Raw genomic sequence first — 19,886 nt, 5'->3', positions numbered from 1 at the left:
GTACACATACTGGATACCACCGTGATCCTCTGTGTCAACCAGGGGCTATTCGATTGTTGAGGAATCTCGTATTCTATGATTGCTCTAGCATATTGACGTCAAATACTACCTTATCTAAGAAATGGTATGCCGATGAGCGAGGCGGCTCCATCGCATTGAGACTGATGTACATGTCGCAGACATTTTGTCAAAGCCTCGGGGAAAGGTCAAATTTGTGACTCTCTCGAACAACTTGGATTCGTTGAGAGACCCTCTAATGAGGGTCTTGGATGTTGCATGCATTGAGCTCTAGGAGCTTCGAGGGCTTGGGGTACTTATTGGAGCAACAAGTGACCATAGGGCGACTCACCCCCCCCTAATGTTGCGCTGTGTACAGGGTGAATGGCTCAGCCTTCCCCTGTGATACCTCGTGGCGACTTAGGGACAAGATGAATGGTTCTCCTGTCGAGGCATCCTACCCATGCAGTCTGGGACTCATGGGAAGTACTTCTCATCTGGCCAATGAGCAGGGAAATGGAGTTAGGGACCATAGTAGTACTATCGATGGACGCATCGTTGTATCTACCGTACTCCCTATGCTAGGATGACCTCCATTGATCTGGGATCAGTATGAGTGGTTTGAGACACTCTCTTGTGATATTGATCTGGGATCCAATAAAATTGACTTCGTGTTAGTAAGAGTGATATGACTCACTCTCTTGGCACTGATCTGGGACCAGTAAGAGTGGTATGACACACTCTCTTCATATGGAATTAACTTCGGGTCAGTAGAGAATGGTATGAGACATTTTCGATCAATTCTTCTTCTTCATGGTTCAATAGATTAGAGCTTAGAGCAGTGTAGGGCACTGATGGTAGAGATAGTACACTCAGACAGATGGTCAACAGATGGAGTTCTCCTTAGTTGAGAGGGAGTGTTAAAATTGGCAGCGAGGGTCAAACTCCATGTGGGTCATCTTATTTATGGCAACTGATATTTTTCTTAGATCCCTCTCATCGAGAGGTGTAGGATTGATCTAAAGATCATCCGATTCCGATAAGTATTCATGGAGTTATGAATTTATTTGTGTTATAAGACAATTCATCAAGGTCGGCCAGCAACCAAATAAACCCCACATGTGCTCAACGTTTTAGTATAAAAGGAGATGACTTGAGATTCATTTCACACACACTTCTATCTTGATTTCTCTCCACTTGTCTTGGGTTTTAGTGGAAGAGAATTCTAGGAGTGGAAGCCCTAGATGTTGGAGGAAAAGAGGCTACCCTAGCCGCAACAAAGAAGGCAGGCCAGTGAAAAGATGGAAGGGTTCTATGTGTTGACCTAAAGGATCTCAAGGAAGAAGCCTAACGCTATCCTAAAGCAGCCCTAACGCAGTCCTAGAAGGCAACCCTAATGCTATCCTAAACATACCTATGGTGCCCTAGACGCAGGACTAATGCGGCTGAAAAGGAGGACTATTTTAAGGCCTAAAACAAGGCACCAAGCTACTAGAAGGAGGCTGAGCGTAGGCCGAGTTGCAGAAGGGTTGTTTGGGGCAGCGGAAAGGTGGGCTGTAGGTGACAGTGTGAGACTGTGGTAGGCCGTAGTCTTGACCACCTAAAAACAGGGACAACGTGGAGAGTTTGAGGGTTCAAACATGCCCTGAACAACATCGTGCTAGGGGAGGTGTCTCATGAGAGTATATCGCAGTTTACTTGAGGGCTATTCGAGAACTATAGGGCTACCTAGTGCCCTAACCAGATCAGTCATGAACAACAAGGTAATGCAAGGCTATTGGGACAACAACAAGGTATGACGAGGCTATTGGACATCAGCAAGGTATGGCAATGACATAGTGCAATAATGGCACAGTTGGGATAGCATCACTGTTAGGGACAACTACAACAATATAACTAGGTAGCAACAAGCATGGAGCTGCATGGGACAACAACATAGTAAATGGGACAACAACATAGTAAATAGGACAACAAAGGAATGCTAAGGCAAACATGGGACAACAACAAGCATGGACAACATGGCAAGCATAGCAAGCTTGGACAACATGGCAAACATAGCAAGCATGGACAACATGACAAGCATGGACAACGTGGCAAGCATGGTGCTGCAAGCAGATGAAACATGTTGTATGACAACATGTTTTAGCATACCACATGGGATAACAATGTGGCAACATGATGCAGCTATGGCACATGGGTCAACTGTGGCAACATGGTGCAACAATGGCACATGGGATAGCAATGGTAGCATCAGGTGCAACAATATGATGTGTGCAGCATAGTCATGAGGTCCAACTTAGTGATGATGGGTGCAACATGATGCAACACGGTGAGGTGCAACATGATGATGAGGTGCAACACATGAAGGAGTCACCTTGGAGAATCAGTTGAAGCAACATGTCTTCAACTGATCTCATGTATCATCTTCTTAGAGATGATCTATGCTCTTATCTAGATAAGTCAAAGTGTTGAATTCTGTTGTAAATGTACTATCTCTCTCTCTTTGTTGAACTATTGAAGAACATATAAGAAGAATTGATCAATGGTTTCCCCACATTGGGGTTTGTCCTTGGCTAGCGCCACATCTTGTGTTCTCTTGTCTTGGCTTGTCTTCTGCGATTTATGTTTATGTTCTATTTGCAATTTACTTTAATGTTGATGTGATTGCTAATCTGGAAAAGATATTGAGCTAACTGTGAAAATTGAAATAAATTGCTCAAAGCATAGAACATACCTAAAATTAACAATATTGAGATTGGAGAATGTAGCTTCAAGTTGGTTGACTTGAGTAGTATTCATCGTTTCAAAGAGTGTTGGGAAGGGATCCTAAATTTCCTTCACATTTTTGTTACCCTTGGTATGATGCATGAGATTAGGTTTGACAGAAAGATTGACCAACCTAGTGCTTCGTCGTTCTTTAAACATATGATGTCATAATTGTTATCAGCTTTAGTAGTTAGTGCTTTCACCAAGTACATATATAGATTTTGCTTTGAAGTATGGTAGTGATTTAATCCACCCAAGAATGGCTCCATTCTGGGATAAAACAACCACTTTGGATCCATAGATTCAATATTGACAATGTGAAGACTTCTTATGGAAGGCTTCAAAAGATTACCTTTATAGATCCAAATGGTAAAAAACTCTTGGTAACTTTAGAAATGGAGGAGTTGACCTTAAATATGGGTGAGAAGTGCCAAAGAACACCTTAGAGGGAAGGTAGAACCTTAGATTAGGGTTCATATCTCTAGAATCCCTAGAGAAATCCTAGAAGCATTGATCTATGACTTTTGTAGCTATGGTCTGTCTTCATATTGTATCACTTATAGATTGTAATAGTCAACAGAGAAAATTATATGAAGCATGTTCTTCATGCTTGCAAAAAAAGATTTATTATTTTATTCAAAAGAAAAAATTTGCAAGGCTCATTAAGAGCGGGAAAAATGAAAATGAAAATTTTGTATTTTTGCCTCCACAAAGACCAAATCGGCCTACCCAGGAGACATGCCGCTTCTTATGGACGAACAACTATAAATAGAGCCAATTTGTCTCCATCAAGGACATACTTCGCATGATCTTTTCTCAGGCATAAGTGTGAGTTTTTTGAGGCACAAGTGTGAGATTTTCTAAGGCATACATTCGAGCTTTCTGAGGCACAATTGCGAGATTTTCTGAGACATACATGCGAGTTTTCTGAGGCACAAGTGCGAGTTTTCTGAGATAGAAATTCGAGGTCCCTGAGGCTTATATATTGTGGCATCATCCGAGCTTGAGGTTGAGATAGAGGACGTGTTTTCTGCCTCTTTTGAGACTTTGTTTATGTAACATATTTTTGTGGTATTGTGCATGTCCTAAGGCAGAGTTGTAGGACACCTTTAGTCTCCTTTGGAGACCTTGTTGTAGAGATCCTTGTGGACAAAATTGCTGTGTTGCGAACATCTTGATAACACCCCGATTTTATCTCGGAATCACAATTTTTTGGCTTAGCCGATGCTTGTCGATTTTGAAAGAAATTTTTATGGTATCTTACTTTTGCCGATGTTTGCTAATTTTTACTGATATTTTCTCAATTTTTACGGTTTTTTGGTTTTCTAGACCCTTGCTGATTTTATCCCGATGCCGATGTTCGCAACATTGCAAATTGTGGAAGGGCTGGCTTGGTTTTTGGTGGTTGGTATGGTTTGTTGACTTTGATGTATCTCTTGTTGCATTGATTCTTTAAGGAAAAGGTTCGTTGGGATTTTTCCCCATTGTGGGATTTCCTAGGGTAATTGTCTATGTTCTTTGTGTGGGTTGTCTCTTTATGGTTAATGCTATATGTTGATGTCTTTATGTATAATTATTGAATAATGTGATGTTAATATGAAAAAATAAAATATAATTATCAGTTTGAAAGACCATGTACAAATCAACAAAGGTATCCCAAATTTCCTTCACACTTTTGTTATCCTTGGTATGATGCACGAGATTAGGTTTGACATAAAGAGTGACTGCTTCGCCATTCTTTAAACATACGAGGTCGTAATTGTTATCATCTTTAGTAGGAAGTGATTTCACCAAGTACATATATAGACTTTGCTTTTAAGTATGGTAGTGATTTAATCCACCCAAGAATGATAGTTGGTCCTATTTTGGGGGAAAAGAACCACTTTGGATCCATATATTCAATATTGACAATGTGAAGATTTCTTATAGATCCAAAAAATTGTCTTTATAGATCCATATAGTAAAAAAGTCTAGGTAACTTTAGAAATGTAGGGGTTGACCTTAAATATGGGCGAGAAGTGCCAAAGGACACCTTAGTGGGAAGGTAGAACCTTAGATTAGGGTTGATATCTCTAGAACCCCTAGAGAAATCCTAGAAGTATTGATCCATGAATATCCTAGTCTGCTAGACAATAGATCTTGGATTAGCTAGAAGCGTTGAGGGAATAAGGTTCACACTTCTTATAACACACTAGAAGGAAGGCAAGACCTTAGATTAGGGTTGATATCTCTAGAAACCCTAGAGAAATCCTAGAAGCATTGCTCCATGAATATCCTAGTCTGACACTAATAAAAGTGCTGCTAGACAATAGATCTTGAATTAGGGTATATATCTTTAGAATCGTTAGAAACCCTAGACATGATGATTGATGAAAACTCTAGTTTCACACTAACACATATGCCATTAGCCAGTGGTTTTCATATCAGCCAAAAGCATTGAGAGAGCAAGGTTCACACTTTCGCTAATTCTAAGTTGAGATTTACAAAAGTCAACAAGAGAATCAATGGACCCAAGTCTCACTCAAAATTTGAAATAGCCTTAGGACAAGTGTGCCAAACAAAGAAAGTCTAGTGTGTTGGAGAGGGTGCAAATGCCAAGCACAAGTGTGTTGAAAACATAAATGCAGAAGTCCGTCCAAGAAAATATACTAATTAGAAGAGAAAAATGCCAAGTATAAGTGCCAAACAGAGGAATGTCAAGTGTGTTGGAGAAAGTGTAAATGCCAAGCACCTAAGTCACCTAACACGTGGATTCGGGATTCGACGGATAGGGGATTCGAGTGTCAGATTCAGACATGTTGACCCCCCAGAACATGACACGTTCGGATACGTTATATATATATTCTCATTCATGATACAAATTCATTGATTTCAAACATAAGATGTAAGTTTTACTGTTTACAAAGTAAGCTAGTAACATTATGGCATGCATAGTACATACAAAATTCAAATACAATTGTAATTTGTGACATGTCACATAAATGATAAATCATAAATTCCAAATTCAAATAAATTTTCAATTCATCAATCATCCAATAGGAGAAAGACAAGATAGTAAGATAAAGACACTGACAACGATAGTTTTCTCATTAGGTCATCAAAATTAAAATGTGTTGTATAGGTTGTGCAATGCCAATGGCAAATAGAAATAGAAAATACAAAACAACTACAAGTATACAAGCCTCAAGGCAGTAGGTAATTCATGACTCATGAGTCATCAATCGTCATAGTCATCATCAAAATCAGCATCACTGTCCTCATCATCATGGTCACCACTGCTCTCCTTTGTTGCATCCTCCTCTCCTGTATCCAAAATTGTCTCTACATCTGCCGGTGTGGAGGACGACCCCTCTACAGTATCAACATCATTTAATATAACAGGCTCTAGCACTGGATCATTGAGATCCATGTTGGCCAATGCCAACTTAACACTGTTGTCCAGACCCATATCATCAGGAAAGACATCCCACATCTTTGTCTTCCCCTTTAACCACTCTTCCCTCTGCTTGTAAATAAGATGAAGGTTGGTGTGCAAATACGCCATTGTCGTTGCCTTGCACTGCTCAAGCTTGCTCTTCTTAACACTATACAAATTCCCATATGTGCTCCAATTCCTCTCGCAACAAGAGGATGAAGTCACCTGAGAGAGGAGCCTTATGGCTAACTGCTGTATAGGAGGGCTTGTTTCCCCATGATTTTCCCACCAAGAATATGGCTTCTTAGCCCCCGTCTCTAATCAGATCATATCCTCCAAATCGACCAATGCCAGTGGAAAACTCTGCAAAGGCATTGTCCACCTCATCAAGCATTGCTCTATCCTGAAAAACCCACTTGAATTCATCTTTCCTCCCTTGTGAGATTTCACCATCCATAAGAGGAGGGAATTTGCGGGAAGGTCCACCATTTAACCACTCATGGCTGTAGTATTTTGGGTTCAATGAGTGAGCCAAACAATGTGAAGGTGTGCAATTCTTGTCCCATCTGTTGACAAGAATATCCTGTATAGTGGTGAAGAAGGCCTCTAGTGATGTCTCGTACTCGGGGCACTCACTCTGTAAAATAATGCTCCTCACAGACTCAATCATGGAATCCCATCCCTTATAAACCTCTCCTAGGATGGGTTGGTTTGTATTTGCAAATCAAAGCAAAGAAATGATAGGGTCCATGATCTGAATAAGTAGATCTACCCTCTTCCACCAAGTATCATCTAGCACTGTGTCCTTCACTCTTTTAGAGGCTACTTGATCTGTCTTTCTCCAAAAAGACCAAAATTCTGAAATAACCATGACCCCAAGAGTGGTCTTGACCTCCCTCAACCTCTTCAACATGATGAATGAAGAGGCAAACCGTGTATCCACAATCTTCAACAATGATAGATTGTTGTACTCCTTGTAGATAGTGAGGGCATTTGTATGATTTTATACAAAGTTACGGATATGCCATGCATCCTCAATAATGTTACTGATCCAAAGCACATCAGAAGCAATGGATTTCAGTGCTAAGTTCAATGATTGGACAATGCAAGGTGTCCAAAACACTTGTGGATATTTAGTTTCCACAATCATGCCAGCGGCCTTGCAAACATGTGCATTATCTGTAATGATTTGCACACAAGAATCAAACACCTACATCTTCAATAACTTTAATAAACAACTCACCCATATATTGTGCATCCTTGTATTCTCCAAGTGTATCCACTGCTTTCAAGAAAACTGGACCATTCAAGGAAGACACCTTGAAGTTGATGAGTGGGTACCGTGCTGGATCTGTCCATCCATCAGAAACAATGCTAACCCCAGATGTTGGCCATGATGCTTTAATAGGCTCAAGCATTTTTTGCACCTCTTTTTTTGCCTTCGTCAACAATGTGGTTCTAAGCTTCTCTGGACCAGGAGGCACATACCCTGATGGAGTCCCTTGAGTTAGAGCTCGATACATCTCAATAAATAGAGGTGAGCGTGCAACATTAAAGGATATGAAGTTTTGATAGAAAAAAAAAGGCAATGGTGAGATCAAGCTCTTCTCGTTTCTCCTTTTGAAAAATCTTCTCCATTGGACTATGTGAAATTGCCTTTCTTTTTGTTGCTTGTCCCCCACTAGAACTCTTAAATGGGAATTTGTTGCTGCCTTTCCTCAAAAATGGAATAGGGGTCATCATTCTTGGTTTTTTTTTATTATTTTGCAGCCACATTTTCCATACCAACATTGAACTCTCTTTTCATTTCTTTCCTCTTTTGTAAAGGAACTTTTGTACAACCTCCAACTCCACAACCTGGCAAAGCCAACAAATGGCCTTTCCCACAGAAATATCTGCTTGTGAAAGTACTATGGCAAAAGTTGCATCTCCAATTCACATTGCCTCCTCCCTTCACCTCGTTGCTTGCCTCTTGCTCTCTTGTGACATATTTCCACGAGGGATATTTCTCAATGTTACATTGAGGAGGAAGTCTTGCCTCAACGTTACTTGCAATATAGGGAATATGTTATATAAAAAATAGTTAGTTAAGTAGTTATTAGGCAAAGGGCATGATGAGGAAGTCTTCCCTCAACATTACTTGCAATAGAGGGAATATGTTATATAAAAATTAGTTAGTTAAGTAGTTATTAGGCAAAGGGCATGATCAAAGATCATGCCCATTCACCAAGAGGCACCTAGGGCGTTATAAAGTTAGGGACCTCCCTCAATTTGTATTGATCTTCTATTTTTCAATAATAATAAATATGATTTCTTTAAGTATTTGGGTGTGTTTGTTCCATCTGGTATTAGAGCGGGTCGATCCCTCTGCTCGCCTTCTAGCACCTCCAACGCTTGTCCAATGTCTGCACGGTCCCGCTGCATATCTGTCCATTGATCCGTTGTAATTGTCCACTGCAACTCCGCACTTGACTTGATCGTCGTGCTCCACCACCTCGATGTCTGTCAGCCTCCACTGCCGTCCATCCCCACGTCCATTCCCACGCCACCAGCCTCCACACTCGCCCACGTACTCTGTTCCGCCTCATCTCTCACCACACTTGTCTTCACCACCGTCTACTTGTGCTTCTTCTCCGCCATCCACTATTCCCTTTGCGCCGCTCCCCTATTGTCCGTCCACCACACTTGTTCCCTCACGTCCGTCCACCACACCGTGTTCGTCTAGCACACTCGTTCTTTCATGTCCGTCGACCACATTGTGTTCGTCCAGCCACCGTTTCTTAACGTCCAACACATAGTTATAAAATTTATAATATATATGTGTGTGTGTGTTATATAATTAAATTAATCAATTAAAAAAAGGTAAAAATTATTTGTTCAAATTAAAAGCTAGCGGACAAATATACACCCCCACAAAACCGTTCAATGTCGTCGATGATAATGGCTGATTTCAGTGAAAAAATTGATTGATTTGGAGAATAGGATTACTATCCACTCCGATGATTTCAACCAAAAATTAGTTGATCTCGAGAGTAAGGTTATTGGACATCCCAACGATATCAAAAGCTTCAAGATACGACAAATCAGATAGAACAACAACTTGGGCAGAACCAGGGAAAATTTTAAGAACCACCATAAATTTATATGTATAATAAATGGGCTAATCCCCATGATAGATAGGAAAAATGGGAGGCGATTTTATCAATAATATAATATGTATATATAATTTTTTTGGCGAATCTCTCACCAGATTATATTATCTTGTACAGTGATGGAGAATCTTTCACTGAATTATAAAATCTTGTAAGATCTTGGCAAATCTTTTACTGAATAATAAAACATTGGGAAGTCTTGGCGAATGTTTTGTTAAAGTATGAAACCATCTATGATAATAAGAAAACATATTCATTAAACTGTAATATACTAACATACTTGTTTGGAAAAAGAAACATAATTTTCTCTTCGTACAAACATTGTTCCAAGTTTCAGTGGCCGTGTTTGTCAAGGTCCTTACAATACACTCTTTCATATCCTTCTATTAGTTTTGATAATATTCCACAACAAAGTTCTTGTGGATGTTGATATTGACAACGAGTTCTGTCAAGGTAGGAGAGATTAATTTTTTCTCTACAACTTTTGTCAAGCTACCACTTTTTTCAAGTTATCAAATTTCTTTCTTATTCCAAAGACTCCAATTACGAGATAAAAAAATACACATCAAGTTTGTTTACCCCGACACGCCAACAAGTAGCAAGCCCCAACTATATTATATAAGAAAGTATTAGGTATCCCAAGGGCTTGAAACTGATCTAATTGAAAGAAGTGACCATTGTGAGAATCCTTCCAATCAATATATGAATATATAAATGTAGATTTATTATTATTTTAATTGGAAATCTTCAATTAAATAATAAAATTTAATTACGTCTCTCCCAATCTAAATTGCTTATTCGCATAATTCACTACCCTCATAGGTCTCACATTTTTTAACAGCGTTGTAACATGTAGATTAATTTCCTTTTTGGTGAACAATCTCCACCTTTTAGGTAAATATGGTGCAGTGGCTCCAACCCCTACAGATCATTAAGACAAACTAAGAATAACACAAAAGATGAAAGGTTGTACAAACCAACTTATTTTTTCAAACAACTAATCCAACATCAGTACCTAAACTTTTTTCATGAAGATATCATATTGAGAATGTTCGAAAAATGGTGAGAAATCTTCTACGAGGGTGATGCGGAAAGAGTGACAAGGTTTCATTGTTTTGAATTTTTTTTGTTAAATCAGAGAAAGTTAAAAACCAATATTAATGGAGTATTGGTATTTTTTACTAAATTTTGTGAATGGACTAAATGTAGCTTTAACCATTCACCTTAAGCTGTTTTTACAATATAATTTCCTAAGTCTATTTAATATCTTCATTATCATAAAAACCAAGCTATATCTATCTTAACTCCACATCTACTACCACTCTTAGGGGGATGAAATCTATTTATCCCTCTGAGCAATACAATATAATTTCCTAAGTCTATTTAATATCTTCATTATCATAAAAACCAACCTATATCTATCTTAACTCCACATCTACTACCACTCTTAGGGGGATGAAATCTATTTATCCCTCTGAGCAATACAATATAATTTCCTAAGTCTATTTAATATCTTCATTATCATAAAAACCAACCTATATCTATCTTAACTCCACATCTACTACCACTCTTAGGGGGATGAAATCTATTTATCCCTCTGAGCACTTGGTAGACCCAGAATTAAGATGGATCTAAGATGATAGAATTTCCCCTTTAAATAGTCTATGCTCACATGAATACCATGGTATTACCATCGGTCAATACCATGGGTTATCATAAACCTGGAGCTTAAAAATTACTATTAGTAATTTATAAAAATTAATAAAATTAATAATTGATTTTTATTTTATTTTTTATTTTAACCAAGTTAAAATGTTTAACATACATTAAATTACAACATCCATTTTTACTCTTGATCCACGAAGCCTCGAGAGGGATCAAATATTTTTTCACTCTATGCTAGTTTGCATATCACGATATTTGATACCTCTCAAGGCTTAGTAGAACCAGAGTAAAGATGGATCTATGCTGGTTTAATTCCCCCATTTAAATAGGCTACATTCCACGTGAATACCATGGGTCAATACCATGTGCCATTTTTATTTTTATTAATACTAATATTAGGGTTAATAATGTTTTTTTGCATGGTATTAATAATAATCTAGCCCATGGTATTTGGCCAATAGTATTTTGCCCATAGGTTTCACCTAAATATAACGCATTTTTTGAGTGTTTGTAAATATAAGGTGACTTATGGAGTAAATATAAAAAAATGTTTTATTTGTTTACCATACCTCTCATTTATTTATATTTTGATTAATTTATCATACCTCTTTTACAAATATAGTATTTGGCCCATAGGATTCACTTAAATAAAACCTCTTTTTTGAGCCTTCATAAATAGAAAGAAGGTTATGGACTAAATATAAAAAGAGGTTTTATTTATTTACCATAAGTCTAGTTTATTTATATTTTTATTTATTTACCATACCTTTTGAGTAAGTATAAAAAGAGGTTTTATTTATTTACCATACCTCCACTTTATTTATATTTTTATTTGTTTATACCCTTGCATGTATATAAGGTGACTTACGGAGTAAATATAAAAAATGTTTTATTTATTTACCATACCTCTCATTTATTTATATTTTTATTAATTTATCATACCTCTTTTATAAATATGGTATTTGGCCCATAGGATTCACTTAAATAAAACCTATTCTTGAAATTTAGGGCGAATGGAAGGTTGCAACTCCTAATTTCAAGGGATAAATTTACCTTTTTTACCCTCTCCCTTAAAATAAGGTGGGCTATTTTAGGCGATTTATAAAAATGTACTCTGATACAAAATATTCGCCCACTAAAAATTTAAAACCCCTTAATTTCGCCAAAGGGCGAACATTCGCCCCTAAAATTTTCCATGGGTAGAACTATATTAAATCTGAAATGAACCATAGTCAGACAATGCCAGTGATGAGCACTTTATGTGACAGGATGAAGGTTACACCCGAACAACTACTCCAAGATGATGGAGGTAATCAACAACACAATTCATCAGATTCAACAAATTCAACAAATTCTCATGAAAAATGGGAGTCTCCAAAAAAATCATCCTCACACCATTAAGGAAATAGTAACGCAACTCTTTCAAATAAGCAACTCTGGAATTCATTCACCAATTAATACCCTCTTTTCGCTCCACCATTAGTGACGTATTAGCAAAAGGCAAAAATCGAGTTGCCCAAATTCGATGGTAACGAAAAATGCAGCGTTGCATGGCTGAATAAAGCAGAAGAATACTTTGAGATTTACGACATCGACAATGATGACGAAAAGATTAGGCATGGTTCCATGAAAATGGAAGGAGAAGCATATAATTGGTATATGTTGTGGAAGAAGACGGTAATCGCCATCAGTTGGAGAAATTTAAGGATGCATTCTTTAAAAGATTACAAGGTGTAATGGAAGAAGAGTTCTTTTCAACACTCATCAGTTTACGACAAAAATGAAATGTGGATGAGTACACTTGAGAATGGGAGACCTTAGCAACATGAGTACTTGGGTTATCCGAATCTTGTCTAATTCAATCATACATCTCCGGACATAAAACTCATCTACGAGTAGAACTTGAGCTTCATGATATTACCTCAATAGAAGTAGCGAGACAAAAAGCAAAAGCTATTGAAAAGAAATTTGAACAAATACTGTTGTCAAAACTGTAAAAGGTATATTCGAGACAACGAATGCCCTAGTCTAGGAATACGGATAATACAAGATATCTAACGTGGAAAATGCAAGGATAAAAGAAGGCAAATGCAAACGTTGTGGCGAGAAGTGGAACCTTAAACATAGGTGTGCAAAAGGAAAAGAATCAAAGAACCTATCTAACTATGAAACAACTAATGATTCAAATAGTGATGATTCAGACATAGAAGAAACAGAAGATGCCCCAGAATTCTCTCTAGAATTAGATGACGAAAGTATTTTGCAAGTGTCACTATCAGCTATGACAGGTATATCACAACCCCAGACTCTAAAATTGTAAGGACATATAAAGAAGAACAACGTAGTGGTTCTCATCGATTCCGGTAACACCCACAATTTCTAGATGCAACCGTGTCAAAGAGACCCAACATTTTCTCATTTCCCTTACCCAACATGAAGGTGATGGTAACTGATGGTAAGAAGATCGAAAAGGTAGGGAAATGCCATAAGGTCAAATTACAGATTCAAGACTTTAATTTAGAATCCCCGTTCTTCACTATACCATTAGGTGGAGTAGATGTGGTCTTAGATATCTAATGGCTACGAACTCTAGGCACTTATTCTGCCAACCATCAAGTACAGTTCATAAGCTTTAAATGGGAAGGGTAGGGGTACAAGTTATACGGATCCCAAGCACCATAGAATCAAATTGTATTGTCATCTCAGATGATGAAGATGATTCAAAAAGGAGCACCAACTTATGTAATACAATGTCACCAATTAGAAATGCTATCTGCAAACATGATCAACGAAGAGTCACCAAAGATACAAGATCTAATTCAGAAGCATGAAAAGGTATTCCAAGACCTGCCTATGAAAATTCCTCTTAATAGGGAAATTGAGCATACAATAGAAGTCAGAGTAGGGTCAGACCTCGTCAACATCAAGCTGTATCAATATCCACATCACCAAAAGACGGAAATTGAGATATTAATCCAAGACATTTTAAAGTGTGGGATCATTTCAAAAAGTAAGTGTCTGTATGCTGCTCCAATGGTATTGGTAAGGAAGAAGGATGGTTTATTCAGGCTATGCATTGACAATAGAGGATTAAACAATATAACGATTAAAAACAAATTCCCAATTCCATTTATTGACGAAATGTTGGATGAACTACATGGTGCAAAATACTTCTCAAAATTGGACTTAAGGTCAGGCTATTACCAAATCAGAATCAGATTGGAAGACATACCAAAAACGATGTTTCGAACACACGAAGGTCACTATGAATTTAAAGTAATGTCATTTGGATTAACCAATGCACCAACAACATTCCAAGCCACTATGAACAAGTTATTCCGTCCATATCTTAGGAAGTTTGTATTAGTATTCTTTGATGATATTTTAATTTACAATAAAACTTGGAAGGAGCACTTACAACATCTGGATAAAGTTCTTACACTATTGAAAGAGCATCAGTTCTACGCAAAAAAATCCAAATGCACCTTTGGAAAGGAAGAAGTAGAATACCTCGAACACATTATATCCCACGAAGGCATAAAAGTGGACCCTAATAGAATCAAAGCTATAAAGGAATGGACCAAATCGGTTAATATATTCAAGCGAAGAGGGTTCTTAGGATTGACTGGATATTACCAAAGATTTATTAAAAACTATGCACATATAACTGCACTTCTGACAAACCTTTTAAAGACTAATTCATTTCAATGGGATGAGGAAGAAGGAAGGTGTTTTTAAGCACTGAAGGAAGTTATGTCTAATGCCCCGGTATTGGCAACTCCAGATTTCTCTAAACCATTTATCATCGAGTGTGATGCTTCCCAATTCAGTATAGGCGCAATGTTAATGCAAGAAGGGCATCCAATAGCTTTTGAAAGAAGGAAGCTCAATAAAAGAGACTGTCTTAAGTCCACATACAATAAGGAAATGCTCGTTATTATGCATGCACTGGCTAAGTGGAGACAATATCTTTTGGGAAGTAAGTTCTCCATACGAACAAACCATAATAGTCTCCAACACCTCCTTCAACAAAAAACACTTTCCGAAAAACAACAAAATTGGATTGAAAAAATCGCTGCCTTTGACATGGAGATCCTACATAAAAGGGGAAAAGTCAATGTAGTAGCAGATGCTCTGTCTATGAAAGACGAAGAACCAACACTACTTGCAGTCTCGGTTGTTGTTCCTGAATGGCTTCATGAGATTCGAAGTGAGTATGCTAAGGATCTAGAAATAACTGCGATAATCGATAACCTTCCAGACAACTCAAAATTTGAATGGAATAATGACATTCTATGGTACAAAGGAAGAATCTATCTGAATTCAAACTCCAAGTTTAAATCCAAGATACTCAAGGAGTCACATGATTCACTGTCAGCCGGACATGTAGGATTCTTTAAAACTTACTACAATGCACGTGAATCATTCTTTTGGAAGGGGATGAGTCGCAATATTCAGAAGTATGTAGCATAATGTGACACATGTCAAAGAAATAAAAGTGAAAATATTATGACACATGAATTACTTCATCCCTTAAACATTCCGAATCAGAAATGGGAAGAAATATCAATGGACTTTATTGAGGGGTTACCTGTATCTGAAGGCAAGGTTAAGATTTTTGTAGTAGTCGACAGACTCACCAAATATGCTCCCTTTATTGCAATGAAGAAATCAGACTCAGCTAAACAAATAGCTGAGGTATTCTGCAAAAATATTTATAAATTACACAGTTTTCCAAAAATCATTGTGAGTGATAGAGATGCCAAATTTAAGGGTAATTTTTGGAAAGAGTTGTTCAACCATATAGGAACCTACCTAAATATGAGTTCCGCTTACCACCCTCAAACAGATGGACAAATGGAGGTTGTCAATAAATGTTTGGAAACCTACCTACATTGTTACGCGAAAAAAAAACAAAATAATTGGGCTCAGTGGTTACATCTCGCTAAATGGTGGTATAATTCTACTTATCACACGTTAGCAAAAATGACTCCATTCCAAGCTTTGTATGGGTATGAACCGCCAAGATGGAAGGATCTAGCTACCGCCCAAACAAATCTACCAGCAGTTAAAAACCAACTAGAAGAAACCCAAAAAATCATCCAAACCCTAAAAGAAAATTTAAATAATACAAGAAATCGTATGAAGCAACAAGTTGACCGAAACAGAACCGAAAGAGAATTTGAAACAAAAAAGAAAAAATAAATTGGTGCCGAAGTCCTATGGACCATACTAGATCAACAAAAAGATCAACCAAGTTGCATATAGTTTAAGCCTTCCGGTTAAAAGCCGTGTTCACAACGTCTTCCATGTATCCTATCTTAAAAGGGCATTGGGTGACCATCAATCAACACAAACAACGCTTCCATCCTCAGATGATGAAGGGAGGGTCATTTTAGAACCAGAAGGTATCATATCCACTGGAGAAAAGAAGCTTCGATCGCATGTAATCAAGGAATACTTGATCAAGTGGAAGGACTTACTAGAAGAAGAAGCTTCTTGGGAGACTAAAGGATTTCGTCAACAACATCTTTCGTTATGTATGCTTTGAGGACAAAGCATTTTCTGGGAGGAAGGCAATGTTATATAAAAATTAGTTAGTTAAGTAGCTATTAGGCAAAGGGCATGATCAACGATCATGCACGTTCACCAAGAGGCACTCAGGGCGGTATAAAGCCAGGGGCCGCCCTCAATTTGTATTCTTCTATTTTTCAATAATCATAAATATGATTTCTCTAAGTATTTAAGCACATTTGTTCCAGAATAGTTGCAGCAGACTTTGATGAAATTGGGCGAGGAGGGGCATCTCCAATAGGGACATTCTTCCCCTTCCTTTTCCCCTTTCGTGCTGCCCTTGATTGAGCCATGGATACTGTAAAAAAAAAAAACCAAAAATGCACAAATTTGTAAAAGAAATGCATATGCAAGCTGCTGTAATACAAATGCCACAAAATAGAGAGGAAATGCACGCACTTGTTGCTTGAATCTCCTTGAAAACGCTCCCACACTCTTTGCTCTTTGCTCCAGACACCTCACAGTAAACCCACTGCAAAAGAAAGAACAGAAAATGAATAAAAAGAAAAGTAACTCGCCTTTTTGAGCCCGCACATGTCACTTTTTCTGGATTCGTGTCTGGAAATTGGGACATGATGTGTCTGATTGGGACACGCTCCGGATTCGATTGTGTCCCAATCAGACGCATCGTGTCCCGATTTCTGGACACGAATTGTCATGAATTGTGTCCGATTTGCCAGATTCGGGATACGTTGGCCTATTTTAACGAATCCGGTTTCATAGCCAAGCACAAGTGTGCTGAAAACATAAATGCACATGTCCTTCAAGAGAAAATACCAATCACAAGAGAAAAATGCTAATTATAAATGCCGTTAGCCTAGTGACAAATTGTATGTTCGATCACAAGATCACAAGATGAGATGTTACAAATTTTTGCTTGAGTTGTGCATTTTTACACAACTCAAGTGAGGCATCCTCATAGGGGTTATGGGCTCACATAACAAGGGCACACACCCCAAGAGTGTTAATTGAGCCTACATGTTAAGTTTGACTAGCTTGGCCTTAACCACAAACCTGTTTTACAATAAATGAAATAAAAATACGGCCTTGGCCATAATTACAAGTACATAAAGATGCATATGAATGGGCCATGGTCACATGTACAGATCATACCAATAATTTTAACATGTAACGGAGCAACTTAGTTTTCTAGTAATCAGGTTTCAGTTTTTATTGTGTCGTCAATTTATGCCAAAATTATTCGACGAGAATTTATTTTTCCTTATGGTGAAGTGGTGTGCTGTTTGCTCTCTTAAAATCTCGAGTGTCTAGGTTGTGTGGATGCTTTTGTTGGAATGGGAAATTGAAGTTTTGACACGAGTGGCTGAGAATCTGAAAAGTAATCAATTTGTTAAAGCTTCTAATCCATGACAGTACTGTAACTTAATATCTGAGCAGGGGCTTGCAATGTTAATGCACAACTGTGGTGAAGATGAGACAATGATGGAAATGTTGGAGGGGACTTTGGAAAGAGCTCTACAGGCAAAGAAAGAAACTGAAGCTTACAACTTGAAGTTACTATTGGGACATATGTACATTGTGCAGGTATTCTTTGTACCCACCATCCTGGCGTGCTTTTATGATTGTGCTTATTCAACTAGTTACTGTTTAACATGCCCATGCTCGTAATATTTTCTTTGGCTTATTTGACTTGAAACCATTTTCTTTTGTTTATGATAAGTTTTTAATTTTAATTTCTTCAAAGTATCTTATCAAATGATTTTAGTAAGATCTCTGCTGTAAATTGGGTATTAATAGTTTGTCACGGCCACCCTTTCAAGATGTAGATAAAGTGGCGTGTCTGTGTTTTACATGTAGGACGATCTCGAAAAAGCTTTGGAGCATTATCAACGTTTGGTTGATGAGAAACCTAATGATTTCCGGCCCTACCTTTGTCAGGTGTGTGTGTTTTAATGTTATTGACATGGGAAAGCTACGAAATCAGTAGGGAAACTGAACATTTATATGAGCTTCTGATGAAATGCTTTTCAGCAATGTTTCAGTGCAACCAACTTTTTTCCTACATTGAATAATAAAGCAGATTTGCAGGCAGATGATACAACTTTTAGCAGCATTTACAATAGAGAGTGTTACATGTAGGTTCTTGAGTTGATACTAGCCTTCCTGTGTTTAAGAGTAATTGTGATTGTTGTTGACAGGGCATAGTCTATTCCGTCTTGGATAAGAAGGATGAAGCAGAGCAGAAGTTTGAGAAGTACCGCAAGCTTGTTCCTGAAGATTTTGAAATGCGAGGGTTACTGGATGAAGTAATGTGGTCAGCAAAGACGGAGTCACATAAGCTATATAAAGAACAAAAGAAGAAGGAGGAGCTATTGGCACAAGGTAAAACACCTCAGAAGCCTATGAAACAACCTACTACAGGTGTAGAATCTACTACTGCAGTTGGAGAACCTAAAGAATCTGAAGATGGACAGGTTGCAGATTCGTGAAAATGTAAAACCTATGATACCCCAACAGGGTTGTTGCAGAAACTGGATCCGTAGGTGCATTAAAATGATAAATTACTATTGCTAGGGAGGATCAATTGTGATGGAAGGGATGAAGATGATCATGAAAATAGTGCTTTTGAAATGTAGAACTGTTTAGAAGAGGTCGAGCACATAAACATTGCTTAAAAGGGACCGGTCAGTAGATATTGCTTAAAGGTGTCGCTGGTTAATGGTACACATTTTTGGGGAAGGAAGCAGAAGCAAGCAGCTGTTTTTTTTTGCCAGGCAGTTGCAGAGTCTATTTGCATACCTTGGCTTTAATAAAGCTTTTGGATGATTCTTTTGTTTTTTCTTATGCTTTGTGCAAGACATTTCTGTCAGTTACAATTATCATGTTCAGGTATGTTGAATTCTAATCTGGCACCAATGTGGCTTGAACACAGATACAGTCATGTCCCATTCTAAGTATACCGAGGAAAACTACAACCTCTCGTGCCCAATGATTTTTTAGTGTTTTTCTTTGAAAACCTTTGGTGTGATAATTTCTAGTAATAAGAAAACAATCCTGAGTCATACTTTTATAAAACATAATTAGATGTTCATTTTGTATTCAAGTAATTATCTTATGGGCCTGCTGAAGATACCGGACAATATCAGTCAGATGAAAATGTAACAGTTCTAAATTCCATTTTTCTTAATGGTTCTCATATATGAAGGAATGGTTCTAAAACATATCGAGACATCAAAAGAAGGTCCTTCATATTGATGTTTGATGTTATGTTTTATGATAGCGAAGCATCACACAAGGAACTAGACATTATAAAGGGATTTCTACGGGCAATTATTGACTGCCCACCAGTGCAGTGA

At 37.7% G+C, this 19,886-nt stretch overlaps 1 protein-coding gene across 1 annotated transcript in view; it reads left to right on the top strand.

Moving 5' to 3' along the window:
* LOC149151319 (protein SLOW GREEN 1, chloroplastic-like) overlaps window positions 1–19,610 on the top strand; it is a 123,085-nt gene extending 103,475 nt beyond the window's left edge. Inside the window, exons 2-4 of the mRNA XM_089445206.1 lie at window positions 17,968–18,114; window positions 18,388–18,468; window positions 18,729–19,610. Of these exons, the coding sequence (XP_089301332.1) occupies window positions 17,968–18,114; window positions 18,388–18,468; window positions 18,729–19,019 (519 nt within the window). The 3' untranslated portion in view covers window positions 19,020–19,610. The remainder of the gene's footprint in view (window positions 1–17,967; window positions 18,115–18,387; window positions 18,469–18,728) is intronic.
* Window positions 19,611–19,886: the final 276 nt, after the last annotated feature.

Source organism: Pinus tabuliformis, chromosome 9 (assembly GCF_031772625.1).
Source record: "Pinus tabuliformis cultivar Carrire ecotype Pingquan chromosome 9, CPIR1, whole genome shotgun sequence".
Taxonomy (NCBI): Eukaryota; Viridiplantae; Streptophyta; class Pinopsida; order Pinales; family Pinaceae; genus Pinus; species Pinus tabuliformis.
This window is presented reverse-complemented; position numbering and strand designations above follow the sequence as displayed.